The sequence below is a fragment of the Leptidea sinapis genome, chromosome 7 (assembly GCF_905404315.1).
Source record: "Leptidea sinapis chromosome 7, ilLepSina1.1, whole genome shotgun sequence".
NCBI lineage: Eukaryota > Metazoa > Arthropoda > Insecta > Lepidoptera > Pieridae > Leptidea > Leptidea sinapis.
The window spans coordinates 15,453,695-15,466,967 of NC_066271.1; the positions used below are offsets into that span (position 1 = coordinate 15,453,695).

A 13,273-nucleotide genomic window follows, 5' to 3' on the forward strand; every position below is an offset into this window, starting at 1 on the left:
TTTGAGATTGCCTCAATATGAGCGCCCCATTGTAGCTTTTCATCTAATACTATTCCAAGAAACGAAGTAGAAACTACAAGTTTTAAGGGTTCTCCATTTACTACATATTTTTCTTGATAATTTTTCAGGAGATTTCAGTACATTTTATTTTGCTCGCGTTAAGTGACAAATTATTCACACTGAACCGAAGATATGTTTTCCAAGGACAGGTTTATTTTATCGAAATTCTGTGAATGCCTATCAATATAATAAACCAATAATGTGTTGCCTGTGAAAATAACAATTTCACATTATTTCGAAACCAAAAATGGCAAACCATTATATAGACAAGGAATAAGAAAGGTCCTAGAATTGAACCCTGAGGCACGCCCATCTGCATTACAGCTCCTGATGAATGTTCATTATTAATTACTACTTTCTGTGTTCTATTAGCTAAGTATGAAGTAATACGATCAAGTGATTTGCTTCTTATTCCATAATAATTGAGCTTACGGGTAGAATGCTTTACGCAATCAAATGCTTTCGAAAGATCACAGAATCTTACTAAAGCTTTATCTGCTCTCCCAAGCATTAAATACGTGTCACCTCATCTCGTGTGTGTGACCTCATCTGATCCATCTCAGAATACCGTTGTAGCTCTCGCGTACTCTGCACATAACAGATTTAGTACTTTTCCTCAAAATGACGTAAAAATCATCGATGTGAGCCTCCGGAAACATCTGTGACGTACTGCAACAGCCCGTAGCCCCGCCAGTACTATGAAACCATTATTATACTGCACACGTAGGTCGTCATAGGCCCTCTGCGTAAACGTCACCCACAGGCTTCACGTGTAAAACGTTTGACCACACTATTACACGTGCAAACTTGCGGGCTAGCATGTTACATCAGACCGTCAACGCCCTACGCTACCTCTCTGTCTCTGATGTCAGGCATATCATCTGTCACAATGTGCCTTAAATGTTTAATTCTTCACACACGGTAAGAAACATAAAATAAAAACAAAATCGAATTGAGGACATTCATCTGTTTTAAAGTCTATTATAGTGTAGTTTTCTATTTTAAAACTAAAATTATTTCAAATGAACCGTATCTAAAGTTTAAAAACTTTTAAACTAAAAAAGTAGGTATCTCTGGTTTCCGGTTGTATTGAAACATTCTAAAAATCTAACAAAGAGCTAATCCTACGAGTTCATGAAGCCGTGGCTGGAGACTGGATTGTTAATTAGTACAGGTACTATTACAATGGTAAACAAACTACATTATGTTAAACCAATATTTATCATAGTGTTATTTGTTTAACGATGTCAGCTATGTTAGTCTAATTGATATATAGCACGCTATTGATATACACTATGGAAATATAGATTCAATAAACTATTTGAAATTATATAAGTGTCCCAAATAGAATATGTATATGACTCCGATGATGTATGAGTCCGACATATTTGCGACGCTTGCCGTTTCCGGCAGTCGGAGTAAAAGTCCCAGCACCAACTGACGTAACTTGGACATGAGAAGGAGCCAGAGTATCGACGCCCCACACCAACTCCCTTCCCCGTGCCCAAGCCACCAGCGTCATTCCACCAGGGCGTTTGCCATCGCGGCGGGTAATTGGATCTAAAACATACACATACATTGTGGTGCGATGAGCGAAGAAAGCCTATTATTAGCCTATTGCGCTACCAACTTCAAAACTATAATATTCTTACAGGGCCATGACACCACAGCAACTGCTTTAACTTTTGGCTTGTTACTGTTAGCTGATCATGAACAAGTACAGGCAAGTATATTTTTTAATAAAATTTTTGTTAATAGGAAATCAGTTCTAACATCAAAAAACCACGTTCAATCAAACCTTAATGTATTGGAATTGCAAAAAAAAAAAAATCATTATAAACCAGAGTCAAAAGTTTAAAATGGCAATCCTCATTTTCAAATTCATATAAAAGGAGTAAACGCTAATCTGTTACATTTATACAAATTACAAGCTAAAAATAAGGATCTATGTCATCCAGTGATTGACAAAAACGAAAAACGTTCCATAGTTCGATTATTTAAAAAGTATTTCAATTAAAATATCAATCTGCTATCTCTGAAAGAGGATTGGAACGTAGAAATAAGCCGCTTCATTTTCTCTTTCTATAGTCTATACGATAAGCACGGTTCATCCATAGTTCGATTTCTAAAAACTTTCTTCAATGTGCCTCTATTGGAACTGTGGAATAAAGTGCTGCGTATAGCTACGACATGAGAACTTTCAAAAGTTCGAACCTTTACCCATGTAAAAGACCGGCTATTATTCCCAAGAGATTTGATCGCTCGATTGTTTCACTATTATATTTATTGGTTAAATTGAAAACATTAATCCTCAACAACCGCAGTATAAAGGAAAGGTCTTGATGAGAAAACATAAATTACCTATTTTTTTTATATAGCCAACTTATGTTCATTTTATGACTTTACAGGATGCAATATACGATGAATGCAAGACTATATTTGGAGATTCCATGCGAACAGCGAATCTAACAGATCTGGCTGGGATGAAGTATCTTGACGCTGTGATAAAGGAAGTGCTGCGGCTGTACCCCAGCGTGCCTTTCATTGGAAGGACTATTGAAGAAGATTTTATGTTAGGTAATAGCTCCACTTTTTCATTGCTCAGTATAAAACGTAACTTTTATTTTTTTTAAGATGAAACCATTGTTACAAGATAAAATTTTTTTTTTTAAATGTAATAAAATAATTACAATGGACTCATGAAGGGTACTTTAGATTTTTTTTGGTGCTTTTATTTTATAACTGCCCCCATCCTTTTCCGTACAGTGTCGCCTCTTCTACTTCCTTTTACGCTATGAAATTTATATTGTACTTGAATTGAGATTTTATCCATAACTTATCCTTTCTCTGTCTCACTTTTCTTTTACCTTTCCTTCTATGATATTTTTTATAAATCTGCCATGTCCTATGCCCATGTACTATATACTCTTTTCTCTACATTTTTCTATTGTGTTAATCAGGCTTCCTTGCAATATCTCTTTGTTTGTCACCATTTCAGTCCAACTTACTGTTTCCATGCGTATTCTGCACCACATTCCAAAGGTAGCATATCTCTTTCTTAGTCCTCATTAAGTTACTCCTGGACCCTCGTCCAGGTTTCCCTTCCATTCAGAGCTATACTCTGTAGCTCATAAAAATAGTCTATACACATGTGTTTTTATGACTTTTTCTTGGTGTTTCTTTACGTTTTAATGTATGTATTTTACTTGTGATTTTACTCATAAAATTGCGTTATCTATTCTGTAATCTGATGTAATGATACTTTCTAGATATTTAGATGAATCTACTTGTTGTAATGTGTTACTATCAATTGATAGATCTCCCTTTATCTCAGTTTTTGCTACTGCTACTTTCTTTCCTTTTTATTGGCAAAACATAATATGAATGATGTGTGCTCAAGACCACATGACAATGTGAAACCTTCATAACGGCGAGGTTAATAATATTGCTCATCAAGCTCTCTCTGAACGAGCGTAACATAGTCGAGCTTGGCGATCTCATGTCAGTCGCATAAAATATCCACAAACTAATGTACAGATCGTGCCTAAATTTTCCATTTCAAAATTATATACAAAAGATTTTAACATTTTCCTCTCGCAGATATTTACTGACTTTATAATTATAAAGATATGCAATTTATCTCATCCTCTCAGTGCCTAAATACTGTAAAAACATATTTGGGTGTCTTTTTTTCGTTGCACGTTTTCACTTCATAAAATCCAATTGAGACTGTCCCAAAGGAAGTTTCAGTTTCAATAGCTGATTTCTCGATAAGAGTATCAACCATAAACTCTTTGTAATTTGGAATCTCGAATATTTATAGATGACTTGCGCGTTCCGAAGAGTACAGAAGTTTTAATCCATATCTACGTTCTGCATCGCCGCGGGTTCCCTGAGCTCGAGCAGTTTAGACCTGAGCGATTTCTGAGCGGAGAGAAGATGAACTACAAGTACATACCGTTCAGTGCTGGTCCGAGAAACTGTATAGTCAAGTTATACTCTTTGTATTTCCTAACTGTCATTTCTTGTCACATTTAGTGCTATTTGACTAAGACCGTAACAAAAGGGGAAGACATTGCTAGATGTGTATTTTTTATGTTTGGTTCCTCAGAACTGCAGACTGCACCGGGCATATTGACCAGATTGGTTATAAAATAAGATGTTTTAATTGAATCTGTCAATTGAAACTATGAGTAAGGAAATTCCTCAAATTACGTAGGTTTTTTTTTTGGAGAGCAAGAAAATACATTTACGTTTTGAAAACGGGGCCCATGTGTCGGACCCCCAACGTTTATATTACGAACTACATTTACGAATTTAATTATTTTGAATTACTTTGTAATACGAAAATTTTTAACTAAAGATATAAATACTCAAATAACATTCACAAAAAAGATAAACGTACAAATTACGACTCGTCAAGCAAAACATAATATTTGACTAAGGACACAGACAAGAACAAACTATGGAAGAAGAAATATTACGTTTGAAGGTGCGCAGATTTTATAATAAATTGTCTAAAGATATAAAAGAAGCCAAGTCGATAAATACTTTAAAAAACTTGTTAAAAACACACATTTTAAAGGATTTTTCGTAAACGCGGGACTCGAACCGCTCTTTCCTACTGTAATCGTGTATCACTGTGATCGTAAATCTCGGTATAGTTTGTTCAACTATCAGGTTTTGGCACTACTTACAGTCTATCTACAGGATCTACTTTACAGTTGATAGCCATGATTGCATAATATTAGGAAATTGACTTGAGATGTCACTATTCGAAATCTAAGCAATTAGTTATTTTTCTTGAACAATTTATAAATTAAAACTCTCTTTTACTTCAGTGGTGTGGCCTAACTTCTTTTTTTAATAATTAAGGTCATAAACATAAATTTAATATCCAGTAAATCATATAAAACATTCTAAAATTTTATTTTAATTTGCATCTGCGAAATGCCATTTTGTATTCGAACTTCAATAAATAAGTAAATAATATGTTTTTTTAGTAAATTATAAATAAATACTTATACGCCTTGTGTTGTCGGCTTTTCGTCAAAATCAAAGGCGATGGCCCAATACTATTATCATAACTTAGTGTTAGTTGCTACATGATATTAACGTTTAACTCATGTAGACTATCCATTCTTAAGTGGCTTCGCAAATCAGATTGTTAGGAAAGTTTTGAACTCCACGTGTATGTTTGGAACGTGCCGTAGTTTGCAGCATATTCGTTAAATGAACTTTGCATCTACGATCTTCCTTGAATTTATGGGATATTAGTACCTATTAAGATTCCAGGGTATCACAGTCATTCTTTCCTTTTTTGTGTGGTTCAGGCATCATGTTTAAAACTAGCTGCCCGACAGACTATGTTCTGTCAATAGAAAAAAAAACGTAAGAATTCAGGGATAATGTAGTCTCAACCTAAAAAACGGTTGAAAATACCGCGAGGCTAATCTATTTCAGTTATTTTCACAGTCTGATGACATAATATATGACATTTTACTTTGGAGACTAGCTGCCGATGTTAACACTATTTAGACACTGCAAAAACGAGCTATTCGTGCCATCTATAAATTAAGACAGTGTCTGAAAACGAAGCTTTTCAACCTGTGTGTTTTGCCAGTGATGACTTACGGTACGCAGACGTGGTCGCTAACTATGGGCCTGATGAGATAGCTTATGGTCGCTCAGAAGGCAATGCAGAGGGCTATGCTCGGAGTTTCGCTACGAGATCGAATCAAAAATGAGGAGATCCGTAGGAGAACAAAAGACACCGACATAGCGGGCAGGGCACAAAGTTAGACGGACAGATGGCCGTTGGAGCAGTAAAGTGGCGACCACGTACCAGAAGACGCAGTGTTCCCCCACAAGATGGACCTACGATCTGGTCAAAATCGCTGGAATACGTTGGATGATCACTACGATCAGTCCTGCGCGGCCCGCAGCTGCGGAAATACTTGGAGGAGGTCTTCGTCCAGCAGTGGACGTCTTCCGACTGATGATAATAAATTAAGACCAAGAGATTAAGAAATAAGTATAAGGAAATAAATGTTTTGACTTTGAAATCACAATACATATAAGAAAACCTTGCTCATTTAAAAAAAAAATTAAACCCGTTTCAAAAAAATAGTGACACTCATAATGTAAATATTAGAAATAGGGATAAGCTTGCTGGTCATGTAAGTCGACTTCATAAAGTCACAAATTCATTAAACGGTCTTTGTATACGTCTTTCCAATAAGGTCCTTGTTGACATATAGAACCGAACCTTTAAACGAATATAAATCAGTTCTGAAGAAAAAGTTGTATACAAAAAGGTACTCTAATATATCAGAATATCTGGATATAAATAACCCTTCGGATTAAGCTACTGTTGTCTCAGATTGATAAATGTAATAATTATAGTTAGATAATTCAAATGATAAGACAGCCTAAAGGGCTTGAGCATTTAATTAATCTTAATAAAAATAACATAAATAATAATTATGTGATACATTATATTTATTTAAACAAAATGGTCGAATTGTAAGTAATGGCATTTAGTGAATACTAAATAATATATGATAGGTGAACATTCTTTTTTGTAATTTGGTAGAGTTCTCGTGACAGGCATCGTCATGCTCGCTTAGTGCACTGCTTGCGGTGATGACGTGGGGCGGGTCGTTCCCTTCCCTAAAATATGATCGAGGGAGGCGATGGCTGGTCAATGTGCTCTACTTGTGGTGACTGGATGATCCTGTCACCGGGAAGTATGCTTCATGTTTTTTTAATTTAAACTTATTTTTCATTTTTTATATAATTGCTAATAAAATACTCGCAAAATGCCTTTATTGTGTTTACGGTATGTGTGGATTGATACATCTACTTTATTGTACTATATGTACTCAATAACTATTGTGTTTTTACTTATTAATTTTCTTTTTTTTACTTACTCCTAAGGCATTTATTATTGTTCGCTTGAGTATTTTTGTTGCATCACTTTGCACATCTCTTCTTTGCACTTTTTCCAGAAGGTTGATGTCTTTTTGAAAGTAAGGAAAAATATATTCAAATATATTTGTAACCCATACTTCCAGTAATGGGCGAACATAATATGATTTGTATATCCTTAAAAACAGATCCTTACGATGCTATGAAATGCTTTTCTTATGATGTATTTAAATAAGAAGTTTGCTCTTTTTGTGATATTCAATATGTGTTCTTCCCATTTTTTTTTAATAATATGTAGTGATGTCATACCAACCATATGGTTTTCTGGACGACCGAAACAATTTATATTATTAGGGGGTGGAAATTTTTATAAAAGTTCGTGATTATTGAAGATAATGGAAATTTATACTAAGCAACTTGATAAGAAATAAATAAATATTTTGCGTTTTTTAATTAAGACTTGTGTGGGGATGAAAAAGGGGAATGAAAGTTTTATAGTTCGTAGCTTTTTAAAATGTATTTACCACAGCTGTTTGTTGCGTATTGTTTCTAAAGTGAATATATTAAAAAACTATCTGACCCGACAAACGTTGTTCTGTATATCTATATATATATAAATGAATTGCTGTTCGTTAGTCTCGCTAAAACTCGAGAACGGCTGGACCGATTTGGCAAATTTAGGTGTTGAATTATTTGTGGAATTCCAGAGAAGGTTTAAAAGGTGAATAAATAGGAAAATGCTGCTAAATAATAAATAAAAACAACAAATTTGTTTCTCCTTTGATGTGTCCATATATAATTTCTATGAGAGATTTTATTGACGCACGGTTTGACAGTTCTGCTGTGAAACAATTTCATTACGACAGCAGGGTGCATATTTTACGAAGTAATTTTTGATGTTATGATATATTATTGGCAAATTCATATAAAAACATTATTTTATTTATTATATCTAGTAATAAATAAAATAATGTTTTTATATGAATTTGTCGGTCCAGCCGTTCTCGAGTTTTAGCGAGACTAACGAACAGCAATTCATTTTTATATATATTTAGATAAAAATTGCTGCCCAAAGTAACTACTGTACGCTCACGAAGTCACGGGTAGAAATTATTAATACAATATGTCCACATTGTCACATGTTGTTCCTACTTAGAAGTCTTACTTAGATATGACATGAAAATTATAGGAGACAGTAGATCGCTTTTAAATATTGTGTGTACAAATGAATAATCTATTCACATACAGAGACTAAAAATTATTATAAATATTATGTTCCACACATCAAAGATTTAAAGTGTAGCTTTGTATGCTTTTATTTCTTAGAAAACAAGATTCTTCATTTACAATTGAATAAACTTGGTAAATAACTAGATTTCATTGTTATATTATGACCAAATAGTGTTCTAGGGAAATGGTTCTTCAGAAATGCTAACAAAATAAGATAAACAAACTATAAAGTATATTTGTTAAAAATACCAAAGCGTAAAAGGAAAAAGAAATACTATCAAATGATTCTTCTCATTCAATAAACCAACGCCGTGAAAGCTGAAATAGGATAAATGAACGTTTCTTTACATCACACGACACGACTCGAACACGACATTCGGTGAGGAGTAACACACTGTTCGTGGCTTATCAGAAATTCGCATTTTGTTCCCTTAAATCCCACAAGAATTTTCAGTTCAAAGTTTATGTTACGTTAGTGGAAATCTTGTGGAATGAGTTTTCAATTTAAATATGAAGAATAACCAATCAAAGTCCTTGACTGCCTCGTTAACAAATAAACAGATCAAATGCTGACTTGCTCAACAAATCAAACTCAAAAGGAAAGAAGCAAATATAGATTTTAGAAACTTAAGCTGGAGATCAGACGCCAATCCCAGCTTTCTCTATCAAATAAAGTTTTAGTTTACACGGTGATGATAAACTTATCTGGATCTATTAGATCTATAGAGTTTTGAATATAGATGGGGTAGAGTCTTGTTTCTTGAAACGATTGGAATGACTGGTTAGTCGATTAATCAAAGAAAGTTACTATTGCATTCTTCATCACTTTGACCGGATGTGTGAACGTCATATAAAGAGAGATAATTAATATGCATATTTTTATACTTTAAATTAAAATTTCCTGTTCAAACATCAAATCCATGATGCGAACTATCGTTCAAAAATTATGAAAATAAATTGCTATAGGTGCAACTTTGGTCTTGATGTATGAGATTTTTTGGTACCACTTTTGGTCATTGTCCTTTAATTTACATCTTCTTAATATATATAAATTACGTGACACGTTGTTTGTCCGCCATGGACTCCTAAACTAATGAACAGATTTTAATGGGGATTACTTCATGGAGTGCAGTTTAGTCCAACTTGAGAGATAGGATAGTTTTTATTTCGATTTGGGACCCATAATTATTTTTATTTCCAAAATTTGTTTTGCATGGAGATATTTTCTGTGAGAGAATTTATTACGCACGGTTTGACAGTTCTGCTGTGAAACAATTTCATTATAACAACAACTGGGAGCATTTTTTACGGAAGAACAACGTCTGTCGGGTCAGCTAGTATATATATATTAAATAGTTTCAGTTTACATATTATGTTGAAGTTATTTTTTGTTAAAGGTTCCTTTTTATATTGTAAATTATAACCTATATTTAGTAGTATAAATATGTTGCCAATAAAGTTTATTTGTGTTTTTATTATTATTGATGATCGAACTGTAGTTGACTCATAAAAAATGATGAGATTGACGACTACTAACAGTCTAGTGAAAGACGAGGTCAGGTAAAACGGCCAGTCTTATAAAGCTTCAATCAGCAAAACACTCGATAGCCGGTCGGCTCAAAAAATACCTCTCGGTGGATAAAAGCTTCGATCAACCATAGCAACTAATAACAGCTAGCAAGTACTCTTGAAACATGAGCAATTATTTTATTTAGTTTACTTGAAAAACTCCCAATGTACATAGGCTGCACTAAAAGTATCGGGAATGGAATATTTCAACTGTTCCTGTCATATCAAAATCCTTTTAATTGAAAACTCCTTGGTTTTAAAAATCGAATACCATTTATTTATTTAAAAAAAGATTCTCGGTCTTGTCTCAAGGTCTTGTCAAACTTGTTTAGTCGTTGAGAAAATGGAATTGACTCGAGAAAATTGTAGAGCGATGATTTATTATGACTTTCGAAGTGGTTTAACACAAAAACAGTGTATCGACCGGATGAGATCTGCATTTGGTGATGAAGCCCCATCCAAAACCACAATTTATCGCTGGTTTTCTGAATTTCAACGTGGACGTGTCAAGCTCAGTGATGATCCCCGTCAAGGTCGTCCAAAAACTGCAGTCACCAAAGAAAACGTTGATGCTGTGCGTAAGCTGATTGAGGAAGAAAGACATGTGACATACCGCGAAATTCAGGCAACTTTAGACATTGGCATGAATCAAATACATTTGCAAATCTTGCATGAACAATTAGGTGTAACAAAGTTGTTTTCCCGATGGATTGCTCTGTGAAGAGCAAAAAGCGGCTCGCGTTACTTGGTACGTCAGAACTCTCGAAAGATTCCACGCAGGATCCTCAAATGCTGTATACAACATCGTATTAGGTGACGAATCCTGGATATACGCGTACGAACCCGAAACAAAAAAAACTAGTCATGAGTTTGGGTGTTCGAAAATGAGTTAAAGCCAACAAAAATTATTCGTTCATGGAGTGTTGCAAAAAAAATGGTGGCCACGTTTGTCTCCAAAACCGGCCATGTTGCGACTATTCCTCTTGAAGGACAAAGAACGGTTAATGCAGAATGGTATGCTAGCATTTGTTTGCCACAGCGCGTTTCTGAACTCCGTAAAGAGAACTGCAATCGCCGCATCATCCTCCATCACGACAATGCGAGCTCTCACACCGCGCACAGAACAAAAGAGTTTTTAGAGCAAGAAAACATAGAATAATTAGACCATCGGCCGTACAGCCCCGACCTAAGCCCTAATGATTTCTATATTTTCCCTAAAATAAAGAATAAATTGCGTTGTCAGAGATTTTCATCACCTGAAGAAGCTGTGGACGCCTACAAAACGCCCATTTTGTAGACCCCAACTTCCGAATGGAACGGTTGCTTCAATGATTGCTTCCATTGTATGGAAAAATGTGTCAAATTTCGCGGAGAATACTTCAAAAAGCAATAAATACATTTTTAAATAGTAATGTTGTGTCACTTGTTGTCCTTGATTCCCGAAATTTTCAGTGCCGCCCTCGTAAACATGGTCAAAAAGGTCAGAGTTTCTTATATTCAGTAAATAATTGGTGGCTCCCACCGGGTGACTCCCAATTGATTTCTGTGTTAAATTGTTTCTCGGCCATTTCTGGACCATTTTAAAAATTTTTGAACTCATAGAAAGCTTTCGATATTTTCTAGGTTATTGTCGACAGAATTTAAATTTTGACTTGATTCAATTACTATATGTAATTAAAAACAAAATGATTTACAAATTATTCTAAATTAGCACGCGCTATTTATATTTATTTATAACTTGTGCCCATTGATCAAATCTCAATTAGTTTTAATTGTAACACTGCCATTTTTTGTACACAAACTTAGTTTACCTCGCTTCGCTCTAATATACGCCGCAGCGAAGCGATACGACGAGCGACTGCGGCATCCTAGTAATGGATACTACTGATTGGTATACGAGTTACTCGTATACCAAGGACATTTCAGTGTGTCTTATTTAATAAGCAATGTATTGAGGTTGTACGGTACTTGCTGATTTTTATTAGGAATCATGAGGGTAGTTGTACGTGCTCCAATATCCGATGACACAAGGCGCGCTTGGGTTGACAAGCGGACAGAGACAATTGATCTTTGCTCGGGCGTGGTCGATAGCACTACATATGTAAACCGTGTTTACCCTGAGTAACCAGTGATCATCAAGTCTAGTGTTAACGTTCAATACTAGTGTCTACATATAAAACTTTGTAAGCTTGCGATCGCCAGTGACGTTCACCTGGAACACCAGAGTCAGGACCGTTGGAGCTGCTGCGCCGCCGCCACCTGAGTGACGTGGGAGTGTTCAAAGGTTAGTGGATTGCATTTACTTCTTTCCTCATGATTCTTGGTTGATTGCAAGTGCCTACTTAAATTCATTTATTTAAAGAGCCAAAACCGGCGATTATAGGAAACCTTAATACAGTCCCAGATATTATTCCTGAGCCCGAACATTGGCCTTCGGAGCCGGATATTGGCCTACGTAGTCGGATTTTGGTCATTTCATTCTTATAGGTCCTTCGAATACTTTGATTTAACTTTAATATTACTATTTAATCGGTCTAGTTACAGATAAATCTTAATTCTTTTGTTACAAGTAGATACTTTAGTCTACCTACACATACGTAATTCATTTCGTTGATAAACTTACTTATTTGTAACATTAATACTTAGTAAAATCCTTAATAATTAATACTTATACTAAATAATATTAACTTGGTACCTACGTAATATTGTAACTGCGTCGCTTAAAATGGCGACCCGCAGGAAAGTTGAAGTCGAAGGAGACAAACAAGATATTCGTCACAGAGTTTGTACTCATAATGCAGTTAAGCAAAGACTATTCTCTCAGGTTCAAAAACTATACGATACTTCTTTGAAAATATGTTCGAATCCTGAATCTGTAGACATCGACATGTTTTTACTTCGTGCCTCTGAAATTAATTCTATTCGCGAGAAATATGAAAAGGTTACAATTAATATATTTGAACTAGAAGTTTTGTTAAATCCTAAAATACAGTTTAATTCTAGTGAATTAGATAGTTTTGATGATTTATTCTTCCAAATCAAAAGTTGTGTTAAAAACCTTGACTTAAAAACAGAAAATAACTCGTCAGATAATTCATCTAAAACCGAAATAAATAGTCGTCCTAGGTTACCTAAACTTGAGTTAATCTCCTTTGACGTAAACATAGAAAACTTCACAACCTTTTATGAGACATTTTGCTCCTTAGTTCATAACCAAAAAGGCATATCAAACATTCACTATTTTAAAAGTTTCACTATTTGTTGTCATGTGTTAAGGGTTCTGCCCTCAGTGTTATTAAAAGTGTACCGATTACATCATCGAACTATGATGTGGTATGGAAAGCCCTACTTGATAAGTACCAAGATCAACGTATGCTGGCTAGTAAATACCTTGATAAAATGTTAACTTTTCCACCCATTTTAAAAGAATCTCCTTTAAGTCTAAATAATTTTATTGAAATCTTTGAAAATTCCTACAAGGCAA

General features: G+C 34.7%; 1 protein-coding gene across 1 annotated transcript; it reads left to right on the plus strand.

The window, feature by feature from the left end:
* The first annotated feature begins 1,648 nt into the window (after positions 1-1,648).
* LOC126965502 (cytochrome P450 4C1-like) lies at positions 1,649-12,182 on the plus strand. Its single transcript, XM_050809135.1, has 4 exons — positions 1,649-1,783; positions 2,469-2,637; positions 3,884-4,064; positions 12,173-12,182. Exons 1-4 carry the CDS (start codon positions 1,649-1,651, stop codon positions 12,180-12,182), a joined length of 495 nt encoding a protein of 164 aa, XP_050665092.1.
* Positions 12,183-13,273: the final 1,091 nt, after the last annotated feature.